General features: G+C 39.5%; 3 protein-coding genes across 3 annotated transcripts in view; 1 reads left to right on the forward strand and 2 right to left on the reverse strand.

Annotated features, from left to right (window-relative positions):
• Nucleotides 1-15,815, reverse strand: part of LOC309494460 (uncharacterized protein) — a 310,444-nt gene that overhangs the window by 255,719 nt on the left and 38,910 nt on the right. The window lies entirely within an intron of this gene.
• LOC309494452 (uncharacterized protein) lies at nt 392-11,036 on the forward strand. Its single transcript, XM_082163820.1, has 2 exons — nt 392-490; nt 9,130-11,036. Exons 1-2 carry the CDS (start codon nt 433-435, stop codon nt 10,125-10,127), a joined length of 1,056 nt encoding a protein of 351 aa, XP_082019946.1. The 5' UTR covers nt 392-432; the 3' UTR covers nt 10,128-11,036.
• On the reverse strand, nt 540-8,939 carry LOC309494470 (uncharacterized protein). Its single transcript, XM_082163849.1, has 2 exons — nt 8,524-8,939; nt 540-6,510 (listed from the first exon to the last, which is right to left on the reverse strand). The coding sequence occupies exon 2, from the start codon at nt 3,391-3,393 to the stop codon at nt 2,725-2,727; it is 669 nt and encodes a 222-aa protein (XP_082019975.1). The 5' UTR covers nt 3,394-6,510; nt 8,524-8,939; the 3' UTR covers nt 540-2,724.

A 15,815-nucleotide genomic window follows, 5' to 3' on the forward strand; every position in this document is an offset into this window, starting at 1 on the left:
TATCTAACAGTAGCCTATGTTTATTTCTGTTTATGATTTCAACTGTTTTTCTTACCATTATTTATATTTGGAAGAATTTACATTATTATATTCTGATGTCTATGAGCATAAAAACAAATTCAGTAACTTGTATATTTTTGATTTTGGCAGATCAACTCCTACCACAGCAATCACATCATTAGTGAATCTCCTCCCACTGTAATTCATCATCAGTGAAGCTCCTCCCACTGTAATTCATCATCAGTAAAGCTCCTCCCATTGTAATTAATCATCAGTGAAGCTCCTCCCACTACATTCACATCATCAGTGAAGCTCCGCCCACAGTAATTCAGCAATAAATGCTGTAAATTCCCATCAGCTACAAGTGAAGACGAGCATCAGGAAGAGCTGAAATCTGCAAAGACTGAGTTTATTAAAGAGGACAGTGAGAACATGAGTGATCCAGAACCCTGCAGAATGAAACACACTGAAGATCCTGAAGAACAAAGAGGTTGGTGTTTATTCTTCATTCATTCATGATGCTGAAGAACATTCATGTTAGAAACATTCAAGCACTTCATCACATTTAGATAAACAGTTAAACTATGAAATGGCACAGAATGTTCTGGGTTTTCTTCAACAAATTTTTACATTTTTATTTTTATTTTCGACATCAGATCAAGCTAAATGCTATCTTAAATGGACACTTCACCCATTTGCATTAAGTTTTGCATTGTTAGAAACCCAGTCATACTATTGAATGGTTGTGCAACACTCTCTCATTTTCCCCTGAGACGGGAGAAATCCGTTATTTACCTCTTACACTTCCTCCTACAATGACGCAAAAATCGTCATTTTGCGTCATTGTAGGAGGAAGTGTAAGGGGGGGGGATTTCTGTTGAGACTACAAGCACTAGTTCCTCATCTTTCCCAGGGGGCGGGACCCGCTCACGCTACAGACCTATTACAGATCAGTGGGTGGGACTTTACTCTCTGAAACTGAAAGCAATATCCTCCATCTTGTTTGAAGCTAAGCTAACAGGCGCTGTGGAGACAGATGTAAAGTTATGACAATAGCGGAGGAGAGTACTCAATATGATATAGACTAGAGGAAGAGGATTTCGGAAGTCTGATGCTTGAATCAGGTGTTTGTGGCTACCTTTACAAGCCGCATTATAGCGAAGAGCAGCCGAGGCAGAAGACCTGCCTGCCGCGGACGAGGAGCCCGGACTGGCTCGAGTTAGGGCGGACTGGTGGCGCCGGTGATCTCACTATGCAACTACGAACCGCTACGAACACAGAGATAGAGTCCGACTGTGGCAAAGATTTTCAACGATGACAATTTCTCCTGGACGAAATCTCTGAATCAGACGAGGACACGGACGTTTGTGTTGTGAACTAGTTTCCTAGTTTCGCACCGCATATGTTCTGACTGAACATCCAGGTACCATGCAATAATTCACCTTTTCGAAAGAAATACAAACGAGGAGTAATGAGTTCGCCAACTAACTAGACATTTTGTGTGAATGTGAAATGAATTTCAAGCTCTGGTGGTAGCTAGACTTGTAGACGAAAGAGTGATTTCTCTTATAGGCAGATATGCGCTTTCTGGATTAGTGGGAGTGGCTTGCGGAGCTGTGCAATGTGGTGCATTGTGGGAGTTGTTGTCTTTCATACAAATGCGTCCTGAAGTTATTTTTTGTCTTTTCTCGGTCACAAAGGCACCAAATTCAAAATTTATTTTACATTTCGACTACATATATGACCCACTTTAAATAAAAAACAATGTTCAAATGGGTGAAATGCCCCTTTAACTGTTTTATTAGGGCCCAAGCCCTGAAAGGGCGGAGGCCCTATTGTTTTCGTAAGGATTATTATAATTTTTTTTCTTTATTATTTTGAGACTCTTAGCATGCTTCAAATTGGATGAAACTCAACAGACACATAACACATATTAGCCAGTAGACATGTGAAAAGTTTCAGAAACGGGCGTGGCAGGGGGGCTCAACAGCGCCCCCTTGAACGGGGTCTGAAAACTTCCATATATCAAACACGTTTGCATGAATTGATGCTGAGTTCCATCGTTTGCCACTGTTCTTAGAGTGTGTGTCCTCCATCAAAAACTGGCTGGCCACTAACTTTCTGCAGATAAATTCAAGTAAGACTGAACACTGATCTTTGCTCCAGACCACAAGATCCCGCACTCTGACAGCTGTGGAGCGGGCTCCTCCTCACAAGGTTGAGGCACGTGCAATCAGGTAGCTTGCATGACCTGGTGCACTTGCAGGATAACTGGATTGTCAGCTGCCTGTCTTCATCTGTGTTCCACCCATGCTCCTCGTCGGGACTCGGCACAGCCTCTAGATAGCAGCCTGGTAGTTGGCTTAGATGGCGTGCATGAGGAGGCAATCTTCGCATAGAGGAAGCTGGCTGGATTCAACCTCTCCTCGTCTGACACAGAATAGTTGGTAGTGAAGAGCGTTGACCTCTGCAGTGCCGGTTGATGGCACATACATCTTACAGGTGGTTGCCTGCAGCTTCTCGAACAGCTCATCAGACACAGCCCATGACCGACCGAGCTCCATGAAGGCTTCTCTGCAATCTTCCTGTGATTTCATCTGTTTCAGGGCACCCACTTTGCCACATCCCGCAAATGCATGGACAGTTTCGCAGCCAGTGAAGGCATGCATGCTGAGCAGGGCATCTGCGGAACTGCTGCCGAGAGACTGGCGCAATTTGGATATGTCAATGTACCTCATTCTGTTCTGGGTGCCGCTCTTCTGGAACAGTGGAGTGGGCGCATGCTGCATTATCAAGAAGCTTGGTGAATGCCTCCTGCCTGATATCGTCGCTGAAGCTGGCAATACTCTCCAGGGCTTCCTCCAGCTGAGGGAGCTGTGTCGGGTGTTTGACCTCTAACCATGGTAGGAAGCCTCTCCAGGCAAGGCGCATAAGTGCTTCGTAGACTATCTTGTGCAGCCGGACGGCTCTGTTATACTTTCTGCCCTCCATTACACCTGAGGCCGATCCTTCAGCAATCACGCCAGATTCCACACACAGATCCCGCAGCCCTGCATCTTGGAATCGCTTCCCCAGAATGGAGAGCAGGTTGCAGATGGTGTGGAAGACACCCATCCTGATGACAATGTTCTTGAACTTCTCATGCTTCCACACAATTTCTGCTGCCTTGGCATACAGGGCTTGGTCAAAGACACAAACAATTGTCTTCAACTGCAGGGACTCCATTATGCCTAATGTCTGGTTGAGTACCTCGTAGACAGTTGATAGTTCTGTAGGAGGCGCATTGATGGTCGGCAGGTAACCCACAGTGTCTTGTACCACCTCAACCTGGTCACAGGTCTGGATGTTAAATCCAGTCCAGCTGCTCACAGTCTGAGCCTCGGGGGCAGACATCCTAGCAAGCAGCCAGGCTATGTTCTTTGCCTTTGCCTCCTGGACCTGTGCACCATAGGGTTAATATTTACCTGAAATTCAACGTTTCTTCTTTTCTTGTGTTACAAAGCTGAAACCTAATACATTCCACATGAACCTGATAACAAAACTAATTCAAATATATTATACAAAAATTAAGAACAAATCGTCCGTACATTTTATGACTTTCCAATAGTAGACAGTGTAGAGTCGACAATACATGTTATTTTTATTTTCTTTTATATTTTTTACATCTCAAAACAATGTTCAATTCAAAGATATCGACTTTATTACGCCTATTAATATGTACAATATATTTTAGTTTGCTTGGGATTAATATTAGATCACTGTTATTACGGTATTGGACGTTTGTGTATTTTTCTAAAATAATTCTATTACATAAAAGTAGGAAAATGACTAATTCTAAAAAAAGTATAAAAAGCTGGGCCTGTGGAAAGGTTATCATATTATAATTAACTTATATTAACCCCATAAACAATTTAGTATAGGTATGGTTTTGCTCACCCAGATGGTACCAATATCTGGTCTGGCCCATGGACTATAAGCGATTGTGGTGTTCTGTTCTCGGGTTCAATAAAGAACACAGCATTACATTGCGGCATGTTTTCTATGTACACTGTTCTCAATATAATTCATAATCCCACGTTTATAATAAACAACACATTATGGTTATTGTGTTATTACAGACTGTGTATGCAGGTGTTAAAGTTAACGTGGTAACACTACACTAAGCTTACTTTTGTAGATGGTTTATAATGGTGTATGTTACTGATTAAACTTGAAGACAAAACTTGTAGTCCATTATAACATCTACAAAGACAGCATCCATGCTTTTAATATGGAACTAGGCAAAGCTAGACAGACTTTCTTCTCAGATATTATAAACAGTAATTTAAACAACACACGCACTCTTTCAGAGGCTGACAAACCCCCCAAGCCAGATTCCCAGTGAAATGCTCTCAGACAACAAGTGCAGTGAGTTTGCTTCTTTCTTTTCTGAGAAAATCAATAATATCAGAAAGGTGATCAGCACATCCATGAGTTGCCCTGGGGTCAGACAGATCAGACCACCTGAGAAAGAAGTTACTATGTCTGACTTCAAAGAAATTGATGGCAAAATTTTGGAAGAAACCGTACAGCACCTTAAAACATCAACCTGCGCTCTTGACACACTTCCCACATCATTTTTTAAAAGTGTGTTAAACAGTTTAGAAGCAGATCTTCTAGAAGTGGTAAATGCTTCACTTCTCTCTGGGAGTTTTCCAAACTCCCTGAAAACTGCAGTTGTCAAGCCCCTCCTGAAAAAGAACAATCTGGATAAGACCATATTAAGCAACTATAGGCCGATCTCAAATCTTCCTTTCATAGGCAAGATCATTGAAAAAGTTGTCTTCAATCAGCTGAACAAATTCTTATGCTCGAATGGACATTTTGACAATTTTCAATCTGGTTTCCGACCGCACCACAGCACAGAGACAGTGCTCATAAAGATAATAAACGATATTCGCTTAAATACTGATACAGGCAAATTATCAGTGCTGGTACTACTCGACCTCAGTGCTGCATTTGACACTGTCGATCATAACATACTTCTTGACAGGCTGGAAAACTGGGTGGGGCTTTCTGGGATAGTCCTAAAATGGTTCAGGTCATACTTAGATGGGAGAGGTTATTATGTGAGTATAGGAGATCATAAGTCTGAGTGGACATCCATGACAGTCCCTCAAGGCTCAATTCTTGCGCCACTCCTGTTCAACCTGTATATGCTCCCAATGAGCCAAATAATGAGAAAGAACCAGATTGCTTACCACAGCTATGCAGACGACACACAGATTTACTTAGCCCTATCGCCTAATGATTACAGCCCCATTGACTCCCTGTGCCAATGCATCGATGAAGTCAACAGTTGGATGTGTCAGAACTTTCTTCAGTTAAACAAAGACAAAACTGAAGTCATTGCGTTTGGAAACAAAGATGAAGTTCTCAAGGTGAACGCATACCTTCACTCTAGGGGTCAAACAACTAAAAATCAAGTCAGGAATCTTGGTGTGACACTAGAGTCAGACCTTAGTTTCAGTAGTCATGTCAAAGCAATAACTAAATCAGCATACTATCATCTGAAAAATATTCCAAGAATTAGATGCTTTGTTTCCAGACAAGAATTAGAGAAACTTGTTCATGCTTTCATCACCAACAGTGTGGATTATTGTAATGGACTCCTCACTGGCCTTCCCAAAAAGACCATAAGACAGTTGCAGCTCATACAGAACGCTGCCGCCAGGATTCTGAGCAGAACCAGAAAATATGAACATATCACACCAGTCCTCAGGTCTTTACACTGGCTCCAAGTTAAATTTAGGATTGATTTCAAAGTATTATTACTGGTATATAAATCATTCAATGGCCTAGGACCTCAATACATTGCAGATATGCTCACTGAATATAAACCCAACAGATCACTCAGATCACTAGGATCATATCAGCTAGAAATACCAAGGGTTCACTCAAAGCATGGCGAGTCCGCTTTTAGCTATTATGCTGGAACCAGCTTCCAGAGGAGATCAGATGTGCTCCTACTGTAGTCACTTTCAAATCCAGACTCAAAACACATCTGTTTAGCTATGCATTTAATGAATGAGCACTGTGCCAATGTTCGTCCGACTGTTTGTACTGTATTTTATTTTTTACTTTTCTAAACTGTTCTAATTATTCTTATTTCTTTTTAGTATTTTAATTTCTTCAATGTAAAGCACTTTGAATTGCCATTGTGTATGAAATGTGCTATATAAATAAACTTGCCTTGCCTTGCCTTGATTAAGAAGTAATGTAAAAAAAAAAAAAACAGTTATGTTATATAAAATTCTTAGGTGCCGTGTCCTTCAACTACTGTTGGAAACATTCCTGCCGTGACCTCAGTCTGTGCTTCAGCCCTGACAGTTGCACCTAACACTGCATAGATAACGTTACGCATCACTGACAAGCCTACATTTACCAGAATTTTTTTTTCATGATCATTAGCTGTAACATCAATCTGTCAATGAACTAACGTATACATCAGTAAACACATAGCGTTCGTATCTCACTACTCTACCCTGCCAGCAGTGATGCGCGGGTCAATGTATAAACAAACCGCACCCGACCGACGTTTTCAACTAACCCGCCCGCAACTCGGACCGCAAAAAACGAAAAAGAAAATATTGTACCCGACCCGCTTCCTGACCCGCATTTTTTTTAAAGTAGCTATAATGCTCATCGTAGCGTCTTAATATAACTTAATATTCTAATTTTGTCAAGAATTATAAAAAATCGTCAATATAAGCTCATAATTTGTACTAAAATAGTCTAAATGTTTAGTTTTAAAAACAATTTAAAAAAGCTGGCTATGTCTATTTTGATGTTTCTGCGCAAGTTCAGCAGACAGTGAGGTTCGGGTTTGTTCCGATCAGAGCTCGTGAGCGGAGAGCGCATTTCTGAATATTCCGCTCCGCTCACGGTCGCTCGCCCAACCCAGATGGCCTGCTGGTACGAAAAATATGTGGAATAAGGGCTGCCTCCGACTAATTTTTTTTCTAGTCGACTAGTTGTTCATTTAAGCCATTCGTGGACAAATCGCCCCTTTATATTAAATGAATTACTTAAATAGGCTAGCCTACAGGAATAAGCGTAATGACCGCACGCATAAAGCTTGCCACAACCAGTTAAAGTAGGCTAATGATTATGAATGTGTCTAAAATAGCAAGGAGACATTTAATTGTTTAGTAATAAACTGGTGTTTTCTGTGTCGCTGCAAAGATGAAGTTGACAATGCGGAGATTGCGGACTCGCCATGAACGCCAGAGAGAAATGCACATTTCATATGGATTAGCCTACATAATCAGAGAGTATAGCCTATTTATTTTGGTTTGAATATTTTCGTTTAAAAGTAGACATTTCAAGCTTTCTGTAATATATAGCCTATATTTATCAAATCTGTGAGACACAAGCTGAGTTTCGGCGTTCACATGCAGTGATCATACCGGCGCCTTATTGCTTCTTATTTAATAAATACGGGCAATTGATTGATAAAACATTGATCAAAATTAAGATACAATTTATACAAAACGAAAATCTTTTAAAAAGAGTTTTCTATAAAACAAAACTTAATGAAGTCGTCAAAATCATGTTTTACCAGAAACAGCGCCGTTGCTAGGAGGGCGCCAGCGCCTCTGCCTCTCAGCGCCTCTGCCTCGCGAGTGGATGATAGCCCTGAAGACGCCTAGCAATGATATACCTTTAGTGGTTGTATACCTTTAGTTAAGTTATCGCAGCGCGCTAAGAGACAATGTTATCGGAAAATGCAGCCCAGGTATATGCATAATGGAGATTCCAAAGCTCTCTTCTTTGGTCAGAACCATGGAGAGCGATCGCGGATTTACTTTAACAATGCAACACAATATTTAAAGAGCATCAAGCTATTAAAATCTATATTATGTATACGCACAGATAATATAACAGTAGGCTATATTAGTCAATATTTTTTTATTAGGTTAAGCAGTGATTGGATACAATTTTTTTTTTTTTTTTTTTTTTTTTTTTACGTTTTTAATTTAAGGCCCACCCACAATTGGTCTGGCTTATCCAAAACTGGAATCCTGGCGCCGTGCCTGGTTGGTCATGCCAGTTTTGTGGTTATCAAATGTGTAAATAGCATCGCAAGACGTAGCCTACACATTACAAAGCCAGCACTTTGGTCATCATCTTTCATTATTTCGGCAAATGTCTCCCACACTTTGCTCTTTCTATTTGTGTATTTGCGGAGCTTCCACTCCCCAGTCTTCACCTTTTCTCTTGCCGCCTCCATCTCTACCTGCAGACTGAGCTCGTGCGTCATCTTCGCGCCAGTTATTCAACCAATAAATTGTAAATTAAATTTAAAACGTATTCATAGAAAATTGTGTCTAGAACTATATAAATTACAAAGGTTTAATTGGCATCTTTATTTCAAACGACCCGACCGACCGCGACCCGAATATCATTAAAAATATTTTTGGATGACTCGTAACCGCGGGTGACCGCAGGCACCCGCTCATTTCGGATCAACCTGCGCATCACTGCCTGCCAGTACACACAAAGATAGATCAAAGTGACATTACGTTAACCAACCATTCAGAAACGTCCTGTTCGAGCCTTAAAGGTATAGGGGAGGATGTTCGATGAGCGATGCCGACAGCAACTTGTTAACAGTGCTTGCACGAGGAGAACTGGGCTCGTTTATGCTCTCTCGCACACGTTTAATAAGCGTTCCCTCTCGGGAGCAGGTAGAGTGTTGTGCATGTGCATTTTTTCAAAGAGTGGAGAGGGTGGTTCTTTTCTAAAATTCAGGAAAATCCTCCACTATACCTATAATTGTTGAACTTCTTCTGGGCCATCATCTTGTTCCGGGTCCGACTCCGGATCAAATAATACGGTTGCACAATGTCCTCAGAGACTCCCGCTGCCATTCTTTAAAATATACAGAGGGGTGTCAAATTAAAAAATTTTCAAGGACATATAATCAATTTATAAAAAGGCATCAAATTGTCATAATATTTTATAACAGTTGTGTACTTTCTACCATTACATCGGGGCTCACTTTTATGGCCTTTCACTTTATATTTCTCTCTTAATTATTTTGATGCACTGAAAATTAAATGTAAAATTTTTTTTTTTTCATGTCAGACCTGATGGAAGAGAGCGAGGAGAGTGAAGAACTGAGTGAAGTGGAGGAGGAACATCATGTCCAACCGGGAGAAAAACCTTTGAGTCGCTTAGAGACTAAAAAGACATTTTTAAAGAAAAGAAGAGCCAAGAAATCTTTCACCTGCACTCAGTGTGGGAAGAGTTTTAGAAGCAAACAAAATCTTAAACGTCACATGAAAGTTCACACTGGTGAGAAGCCGTTCACATGTGATCAGTGTGGAAACTGCTTCACATACAAACCAAGTCTTGAGCGTCACATGAGGATCCACAGCGAAGAGAAGCCGTTCTCATGTGATCAATGTGGAAAGAGTTTCAGTCGATCATCATCCCTAAAAGAACACATGAGGATCCATACTGGAGAGAAGCCATTCACATGTGATCAATGCGGCAAAACATTTCTTAGGGCATCAAAACTGAAGCAGCACCTGACAGTTCATACAAAGGAGAAGCCGCATTCATGTTCTGTGTGTGGAAAGAGTTTTTCACTGCTGCACAATTTACATATACATGAGAAAATACACACTGGTGTAAGAGAGTACATGTGCTTTGAGTGTGAAAAGACTTTTATTACAGCAGCACATTTAAAACTGCACCAGAGGATCCACACTGGAGAAAAACCTTACATGTGTTCACACTGTGACCAGAGATTCAGTGTGTCATCATCTCTGATAATACATGAGAGGATCCACACTGGAGAAAAACCTTACAAGTGTTCACACTGTGACAAGAGATTCAGTCAGTCAGCAAATCTGAAAACACATGAGAGGATCCACACTGGAGAAAAACCTTACAAGTGTTCACTCTGTGACAAGAGATACAGTGAGTCAGCAAATCTAAGATCACATGAGAGGATCCACACCAGAGAGAAGCCACACACATGTGATCAGTGCGGGACCAGTTTCTCTTTTAAAACTCACCTGAAGCGACACATGAATATCCATGCAGTGGAGAAACCACATCACCGCATGCATCGTTAAAATAGTCCAACAGACTACAGTGGCTCAACCTCAAGTTTATCAAGCCACGAGAATACTAGCTATTTATGTTTATCAAGCCACGAGAATACCCCGCTCTCTCCTACGTAATATTTACATTTAATTTGACAGTCATTATTTGTTTTGCGTACATACCCCGAATTACTTGAATAAATACCTCAAATATAAAAGGAGTGCATCATGCCTGAACCCTACATGAACTAAGTTTATAACTAAGACTTTTAAAATGTTAATATATTGTCTCTTTATTTGATTATTACTTATTGAAGTTACAAATATTGTATATGCATTTTCAGGGGTGTTTCTAGGTTTTAAAAACATCAGGGGATGAGCCCGAAACATCAGGGGCTGGGTAATAATGATTTGATACAGAGAATAATGTTATTGTATATGCAGGGGCAAACTGGCTTAAAAATTCAGCCCTGGCACTGTAGCCACACCAGCACACATTACCACACAGTCATGCGTATTCAAATGTGAGGTAGTTAGGGGGGTTCGGGGTATGCTCCCCCGAGAAAATGTGGATTTCTCTGACCTACATATGTGCATTTTAAGATGTTTAAAGGCCAAAAAATTTGGATAACAATAGCTTTAAAAGCATGTCAGTGGGCAGTAGCATAAATTATTTGTCAAGATAACAGATTCTTAAAAATGAGAATGAGGATAAATATTGCAATGAATGATCCACACTACAAAATGGAAATGCAGAATGTTTCTGCTTATTGTTGACAATACACAATCACATATTCCAAACAGGAATGGCCTTAAATGAGAAATCTTTCAAGGATTATTTTGCATAGATGTTAGATTTCAATCAAAAACCAGTGCAATATTTTTGTGTCCAGAGGCAAATGAGCAATTTATATTACCATTAAAGATTGGTTTCAGCAACTTGTTTCTTTCCTGAGTTAATCAATGTTTTTGGCACTAATCAGTTTAAAGTTCAATTGTTCACTCATAAAGACACCACCTACTGGCTTAATGATGCAAGTTGCGCAAACACAGACAAGCGGAGTGATACAAATGGTGAATAATACTGGTACATATTATATTAAATGTTATGTAATATATTTAAATAAATTAGGGATGTCCCGATACCACTTTTTGCAGAACGAGTCCGATACCGATACTGTAATTTTTGGTACTCGCCGATACCGTAACCGATACCTGAATTTTCACTGCATTTGTCATTTTTAAATGTATTAGTAGGTAAACCAAAAGATTATAAATCATATTAGTTGGCTTAATTTGTTCATCAAATATATATATTTCTTTCAGTTATTTTCATGCTTAATTAAGCCTGCTAAAATGCATATGAGCTTCTGTAAGCCTACTGTCACTGTTCATTCTATTGCTCTATCATATTTTATCTTTCATTTAATAGCACAGCACATATTTAGAGCTGATTCAGCAGGGCTCAGTGCTGAGGACTGGGTCAGCGGTTCAAATGTTTGTCAAAACCAGTGAAATATCAATTATTTAATCCAATTTTGATACTACAACAAAAACTAGCAGCCTAATTAATGTGAATTTAAAACAAGTAAGCAGTCAGTAACAAAATAAAAACAAACAATTGAATTACAAATAGGACAAATATATACAATAGAACAAAGAAAGGCTACAAATGAAATAAACAGTGTTTTTATAGTTTTTTGGGTAGATCTAACAGGTACAGAAATTTGAGTAAGTAATCAAATGTGAAAAAAAGCATATTCATTACTGTATGAATTATATATAGATGGATATTTTTCTAAAGTTGAAAAGGGTAGCCTATTTAGTCAAGAGCAGTGAGTAATTTCTTTGTCCTTTGTTTGATTAACATTAAAACACAGAAGCAGGTTTATCAAACTGCTGCCCCTTTAAGACCGAGCGCACGGACCGCATTTGAACATGCTACGTTCATTTGAGATATAACCGACTTTGTTTACTATAGGATACTCACCAATGTGGCGGGCCGGAATAGGCCCGTGGGCCTTGAGTTTGACTAGTTGGCACTTCAGCACTGCGTTGTCATCGGGTCCAGGCGAAGGTCCTTCGTCAGATCTGGGGAAGGTTATTAGTGACACAACTGGGCTAATATGAGTTTTAATTCCGTGATTCTTTAGCGACTTTTCTTTTGCTGTTCTTAGCTGCGTTGCAAACCTGAACAAACTTGCGGCGCTTCTATTGTCTGAAGGTTTCTGGCGTATGCTGCTAATTAGTCTAATCTCGCTCACCTGCTGAGGCGCGCTGCGGAGCTGCACGCTCGCTGTTACGCGCATGTAGAAGCAAGGCCGCTGTCATGCACCCGCACGCAGACACACCTCCTGGCAGATCGCCGCAACAGTCATACTTCCTGGTTCTAGTTCTCGAACTGCTGCGTTTTGGACCAGCTGTAGTTTGTTTATTAAGTGTGCAGGGCAACCACCCAGTAAAGCATTACAATAATCTAGCCTTGAGGTCATGAACGCATGAACTAACTGTTCCGCATTTGTCAATGAGAGCATATGGCGTAATTTAGATATATTTTTAAGATGTGGTTTTACAGATACTAGACACGTGACTTTCAAAATAAAGATTGGTATCAAAGAGCACACCCACACACACACACACACCCAGGTTCCTAACCGACGACGAATACTTAACAGAGCAGCCATCAAGTGTTAGACAGTATTCTAGATTATTATGTGAGGACATTTTTTGTCCAATAATTAGAATATCTGTTTTTTCAGAGTTAAGTAGTAGGAAATTACGAGTCATCCAATTTTTTATATCAGCTATGCATTCTGTTAATTTGGTGAATTGGTAAGTTTCGTTAGGTTTTGAAGAAATATACAGCTAAGGATCATCAGCATAACAGTGAAAACTAATTCCATGTTTCCTAATGATATCTCCTAATGGTAGCATGTACAGAGTGAACAGCAGCGGTCCTAGCACTGAGCCTTGTGGTACGCCATACTGAACTTGATCGATGAGACATCTCTTCATTTACTGCTACAAACTGATAATGGTCAGATAAGTATGATTTAAACCATGCTAATGCAATTCCACTAATGCCAACATAATTTTCTAGTCTATTTAAAATAATGTTGTGGTCAATAGTGTCAAATGCAGCACTAAGATCGGATGGATGATAGAGCAAATCATTTGTGACTCATGAGAGCTGTCTCGGTACTATGGTACGGTCTAAATCCTGACTGAAAATCCTCACAGATATAATTTCTTTCAAGGAAAGGAACACAGATGAGGATACTGCTTTTTCTAATATATTTGACAGAAAAGACAGATTCGAGATTGGCCTGTAATTGACTAATTCTTTAGGATCAAGTTGAGTTTTTTTAACAAGCAGTTTAATCATAGCCAGCTTAAAGGTTTTTGGTACGTATCCTAGAGACAAAGACGAATTAATGATATTAAGAAGAGGATCTATGACCTCTGGAAGCATCTCTTTCAGTAGCTTAAAATAGTCTGTATAGGGTCTAACATACATGTTGTCGATTTAGATGAATAAGCGAGTTTGCAAAATTCTTCCTCTTCTATAGCAATAAATGAATCAAAATTGTTCTTAGGGAGACTGAAATGCCCTCCCTGATGCGATACTGTAGTAGAGGGTTGCATAGTTATAATTTTGTCCCTGATATTATCAATCTTATAAGTGAAGAAGTTCATAAAGTCATTACTGCTGTGTTGCTTGGAAAGCTTTCTTTTTCGTTAGTTTAGCCACTGTTTCAAATAAATACCTAGGGTTTTGTTTATTTTCTTCTAATAGGTTTGAAAAATAAGCAGATCTAGCAGCTTTTAAGGCCTCTCTGCAGGGGCGATTCTAGGATTTTCATTTTAGGGGGGCTCAGCCCCCAATGAGGGTATGATGTAAAAAAAAAAAAAAAAAAAAAAAAGTTCGTTTATGGTCTAATGCTCATTATTAACTAGTTTCATTCATTCATCCAGTAACATGCATATGGCACGGTTTTATAATCACTGAGGTCCCGAATGTGAGGTATTTAGGGGGGTTCGGGGGCATGCTCCCCCGAGAAAATTTTGATTTCTCTGATCTACATATGTGCATTTTAAGATGTTTTGAAGGCCAAAAAAATTGGATGACAATAGCTTTAAAACCATGTGCGGGCAGCTGTTTTTTTCTCACCTCATCAGCATCACACTCTTTTTCTCTTTGTTTTTCTCTTGCTCTGTCTTTTCCCCTCCTAAAGCTGAGCTTTGACTGATATAGGCTTTTAATTTTTGTCTGTCAGTGAAGAAAGTAAACATAGGGTCAACTGATAGGTTGATTTATGAATCATTTTCTCAGACAAAGCTACCAGGAAAGCTAGGTAACTAAGTCCATCTACAATGAAATATAAATTATTTATTTTATTTTTTAAGCTTTTTAGCCTTTGTAATCAACAATACGGTTGGTTATTCATCAAGTCACCCCGTGAAAATCTATTTAATTTCAAATCATTTAACTAACCAGCTAAACGTGTATTAATGTAACTGTCTATTGGCAATATGATTAATCTGTTCTATATTTATTTCTATTTATTAAAAATAACAACATGAATTATCAATTTGCCACTTCTATAAATCAAGTGCTTAAAAGAAAAGCACAAATCCCTTTACTCTACTCTTACTCTAATATATGTAGGCTATACACTTCTACTGATTCATTATTACTTAATACAAAACTATATTTATTAATACAAAACCAAATAACTCCACATGATGTTTCTCTCTCAAGGCCATCTAGTGCTTTCAGACAATGATGTGTGTCTTTAATCATTTCTGTGCATGGCAGCATAATGTAATAACGAAATACAAAATAATATGTTTTAAAGTTTAAAAAGTAAATTAAAATAAATCATGATCGTTTTCTAAAGTATGTTTTCATGGGTGTTAATCGCTTCATTTTTGTTTTGTAGAAAAAAACAACTATCACACTGATAAGGGCTGAAGGTGAACGCAGCGAAACGTATTGGTATTGGAAGAGAAACCGAACCGTCCCGTGTTGCTCCCAATGCTCCAGTAACATTACATTATGTAAACTGCAATGCATAAATGACAAAGAACTGCACCGATGCAGATGTAATATCATAGCAATCTATCAATAAATGCACTCGACACACCTCGCTCTGCTCGGCGCCCCTGCAGATTGAAAAATGCGCTAAATCCAAGCAGACTCAGATAAGGGGAGGAGCCGAAACTTGACGCAGCTTGCCGCCGTTTCAAATGAGTTTTTTTAAAGGGGACTGAAGCGATAAAAAATATATTAATCAAATATTTTTTAGGGGGGCTGGGCAGAAGTTTAGGGGGGCTGAAGCCCCCCTAAAAAGGGCCTAGTGACGCCCCTGCCTCTCTGTATGCAATCAAGCTCTCCTTCCATGAAATGCGAAATACCTCTAGTTTTGTTTTCTTCCAGTTGCATCTTACCACGGCGTTGGACTATTTTCTTTAATCTTCTTCAACCCTTTAGAACCGGCTGTGTCGTTGCCGACACACACCAGCAAGCTGTATTCATTTTACTGAAACTCTTCAACCGTTTCCACTATCAAAACAATTCAAATTGCCTCTGACAAAATGCGCTTATTACGGTAATGTCATGCTTTTCGTCTGCAAATGACAGCAGCGCGTGAAGGAAGGATTTGAACAGACCGATACTAAGCGCGGCTGGTAAGAGTGTTTTGGATTGCATAAAAT

This window comes from Leuciscus leuciscus, assembly GCF_965113295.1.
Source record: "Leuciscus leuciscus genome assembly, chromosome: 1".
NCBI lineage: Eukaryota > Metazoa > Chordata > Actinopteri > Cypriniformes > Leuciscidae > Leuciscus > Leuciscus leuciscus.

Bases quoted from the DNA above. Each gene is read 5' to 3' on its own strand.
- LOC309494452 (XM_082163820.1), top strand. From the start codon at position 433: ATGAGTGATCCAGAACCCTGCAGAATGAAACACACTGAAGATCCTGAA. The intron at 491-9,129 runs GTTGGTGTTTAT...TTTTCATGTCAG, and splicing joins AGATCCTGAAGAACAAAGAG to ACCTGATGGAAGAGAGCGAG.
- LOC309494470 (XM_082163849.1), bottom strand. From the start codon at position 3,393: ATGTCTGCCCCCGAGGCTCAGACTGTGAGCAGCTGGACTGGATTTAAC.